The sequence below is a fragment of the Cyclopterus lumpus genome, chromosome 11 (assembly GCF_009769545.1).
Source record: "Cyclopterus lumpus isolate fCycLum1 chromosome 11, fCycLum1.pri, whole genome shotgun sequence".
In the NCBI taxonomy this organism is placed as follows: Eukaryota; Metazoa; Chordata; class Actinopteri; order Perciformes; family Cyclopteridae; genus Cyclopterus; species Cyclopterus lumpus.
In genome coordinates this window covers 22,271,590-22,274,063 of record NC_046976.1, presented here as the reverse complement: position 1 = coordinate 22,274,063, position 2,474 = coordinate 22,271,590, and the positions used below count along the sequence as shown (strand labels likewise).

At 57.0% G+C, this 2,474-nt stretch overlaps 1 protein-coding gene across 1 annotated transcript in view; it reads left to right on the top strand.

Annotated features, from left to right (window-relative positions):
- Positions 1-2,083: 2,083 nt before the first annotated feature.
- si:ch211-191i18.2 (uncharacterized protein LOC564095 homolog) overlaps positions 2,084-2,474 on the top strand; it is a 14,259-nt gene continuing 13,868 nt past the window's right edge. Inside the window, exon 1 of the mRNA XM_034545724.1 lies at positions 2,084-2,212. Within this exon, the coding sequence (XP_034401615.1) occupies positions 2,149-2,212 (64 nt within the window). The 5' untranslated portion in view covers positions 2,084-2,148. The remainder of the gene's footprint in view (positions 2,213-2,474) is intronic.

Here is a 2,474-nt window from a genome sequence, read left to right as displayed (position 1 = left end):
GCTGAGCCCGGCCACCCTACGGAGGAAGCTCATTTCGGCCGCTTGTATCAGAGATCTCGTTCTTTCGGTCACGACCCAGAGTTCGTGACCATAGGTGAGGGTTGGAACGTAGACCGACCAGTAAATGGAGAGCTTTGCCTTCCGGCTCAGCTCCCTCTTCACCAAGACGGACCGGTACAGCGCCTGTTTTACTGCTGCAGCCGCACCGATCCGCCTATCGATCTCCCGCTCCACCTTACCCTCACTCATGAACAAGATATTTTGTGCAGATATTCTATTTTACAAATATTACTGGGTATATTCCATATTAAACATATAAAACACAAATATTGACAATTTGTCTAATTTATAAATATTATAATTTGTTTGTGGCTCAAGGTGGGGCCAGGCCCCATGGCCCTCTATTGGCTAGCACTGATTTGTAGTATTATAAATATAATAATAACCAAATCATAGTCATTAGTAAAAATACATAACTCTCAGTTTCTCTGAAAGTCGTTCTTTCAATTGTTTTGTCATTTTTTTCCTCTTTGTCTTTGCTCATGTTCAGCAAACAGGGAACAAACTTGGCAGGAAAACCAGAACCCCTCCCCCTCTCTCCTCCTCCTCCCCCTCTCTCCTCCTCCTCCCTCTCTCTCCTCCTCCTCCCCCCTCTCTCCTCCTCCTCCCCCTCTCTCCTCCTCCTCCCCCTCTCTCCTCCTCCTCCCTCTCTCTCCTCCTCCTCCCCCCTCTCTCCTCCTCCTCCCCCTCTCTCTTTTCCTTGTCCCTCCTCCCTCCTCCTCCCTCTCTCCTCCTCCTCCCCCTCTCTCTTTTCCTCGTCCCTCCTCCCTCCTTCTCCCTCTCTCCTCCTCCTCCCCCTCTCTCTTTTCCTCCCCCCTCCTCCCCCCTCTCTCCTCCTCCTCCCCCCTCTCTCTTTTCCTCGTCCCTCCTCCCTCCTTCTCCCTCTCTCCTCCTCCTCCCCCTCTCTCTTTTCCTCCCCCCTCCTCCCCCCTCTCTCCTCCTCCTCCCCCCTCTCTCTTTTCCTTGTCCCTCCTCCCTCCTCCTCCCTCTCTCCTCCTCCTCCCCCTCTCTCTTTTCCTCGTCCCTCCTCCCTCCTTCTCCTCCTCCTCCTCCTCCCCCCTCTCTCCTCCTCCTCCTCCTCCCCCCTCTCTCTTTTCCTCGTCCCTCCTCCCTCCTCCTCCCTCTCTCCTCCTCCTCCCCCTCTCTCCGCCTCCTCTCTCCCCCTCTCTCCCCCTCCTCCTCCTCCCCCTCTCTCTTTTCCTCCCCCCTTCTCCCCCCTCTCTCCTCCTCCTCCCCCTCTCTCCTACTCCTCCCCCCTCTCTCTTTTCCTCGTCCCTCCTCCCTCCTTCTCCCTCTCTCCTCCTCCTCCCCCTCTCTCCTCCTCCTCCTCCTCCTCCTCCTCCCCCCTCTCTCTTTTCCTCCCCCCTCCTCCCCCCTCTCTCCTCCTCCTCCCCCTCTCTCTTTTCCTCGTCCCTCGTCCCTCCTTCTCCCTCTCTCCTCCTCCTCCCCCCTCTCTCTTTTCCTCGTCCCTTCTCCTCCCTCTCTCCTCCTCCTCCCCCTCTCTCTTTTCCTCGTCCCTCCTCCCTCCTCCCCCCTCTCTCCTCCTCCTCCCCCCTCTCTCTTTTCCTCGTCCCTCCTCCCTCCTCCTCCCTCTCTCCTCCTCCTCCCCCTCTCTCCGCCTCCTCTCTCCCCCTCTCTCCCCCTCCTCCTCCTCCCCCTCTCTCTTTTCCTCCCCCCTTCTCCCCCCTCTCTCCTCCTCCTCCCCCTCTCTCCTACTCCTCCCCCCTCTCTCTTTTCCTCGTCCCTCCTCCCTCCTTATCCCTCACTGCTCCTCCTCCCCCTCTCTCCTCCTCCTCCTCCTCCCCCCTCTCTCTTTTCCTCCCCCCTCCTCCCCCCTCTCTCCTCCTCCTCCCCCTCTCTCTTTTCCTCGTCCCTCGTCCCTCCTTCTCCCTCTCTCCTCCTCCTCCCCCCTCTCTCTTTTCCTCGTCCCTTCTCCTCCCTCTCTCCTCCTCCTCCCCCTCTCTCTTTTCCTCGTCCCTCCTCCCTCCTTCCCCCTCTCTCCTCCTCCTCCTCCCTCTCTCCTCCCCTTTTCTCTCTCTGCCTGTTCATTCAGGTCTCAGTCGATCTTTGTCTCTCGTTCTACTCATCATGTCCAGCTGGAGCCTCTTGTCTGTTTATCTGAGTGCAGCTTCCCTGATGCTGCTGACCGCTGGTGAGTGTGTGTGTGACTGTGTGTGTGACTGTGTGTGTGACTGTGTGTGTGTGTGTGTGTGTGTGTGACTGTGTGTGTGACTGTGTGTGTGACTGTGTGTGTGACTGTGTGTGTGTGTGTGTGACTGTGAGTGTGAGTAAATCTTGTTCATGTGACCCGTGTTAGTGTGTGTGTGTTGCAACTCTTCAACTTCCACTTCACTCTGTGTGTGTGTACGTGTGTGTGTGTGTGTGTGTGTGTGTGTGTGTGTGTGTGTGTGTGT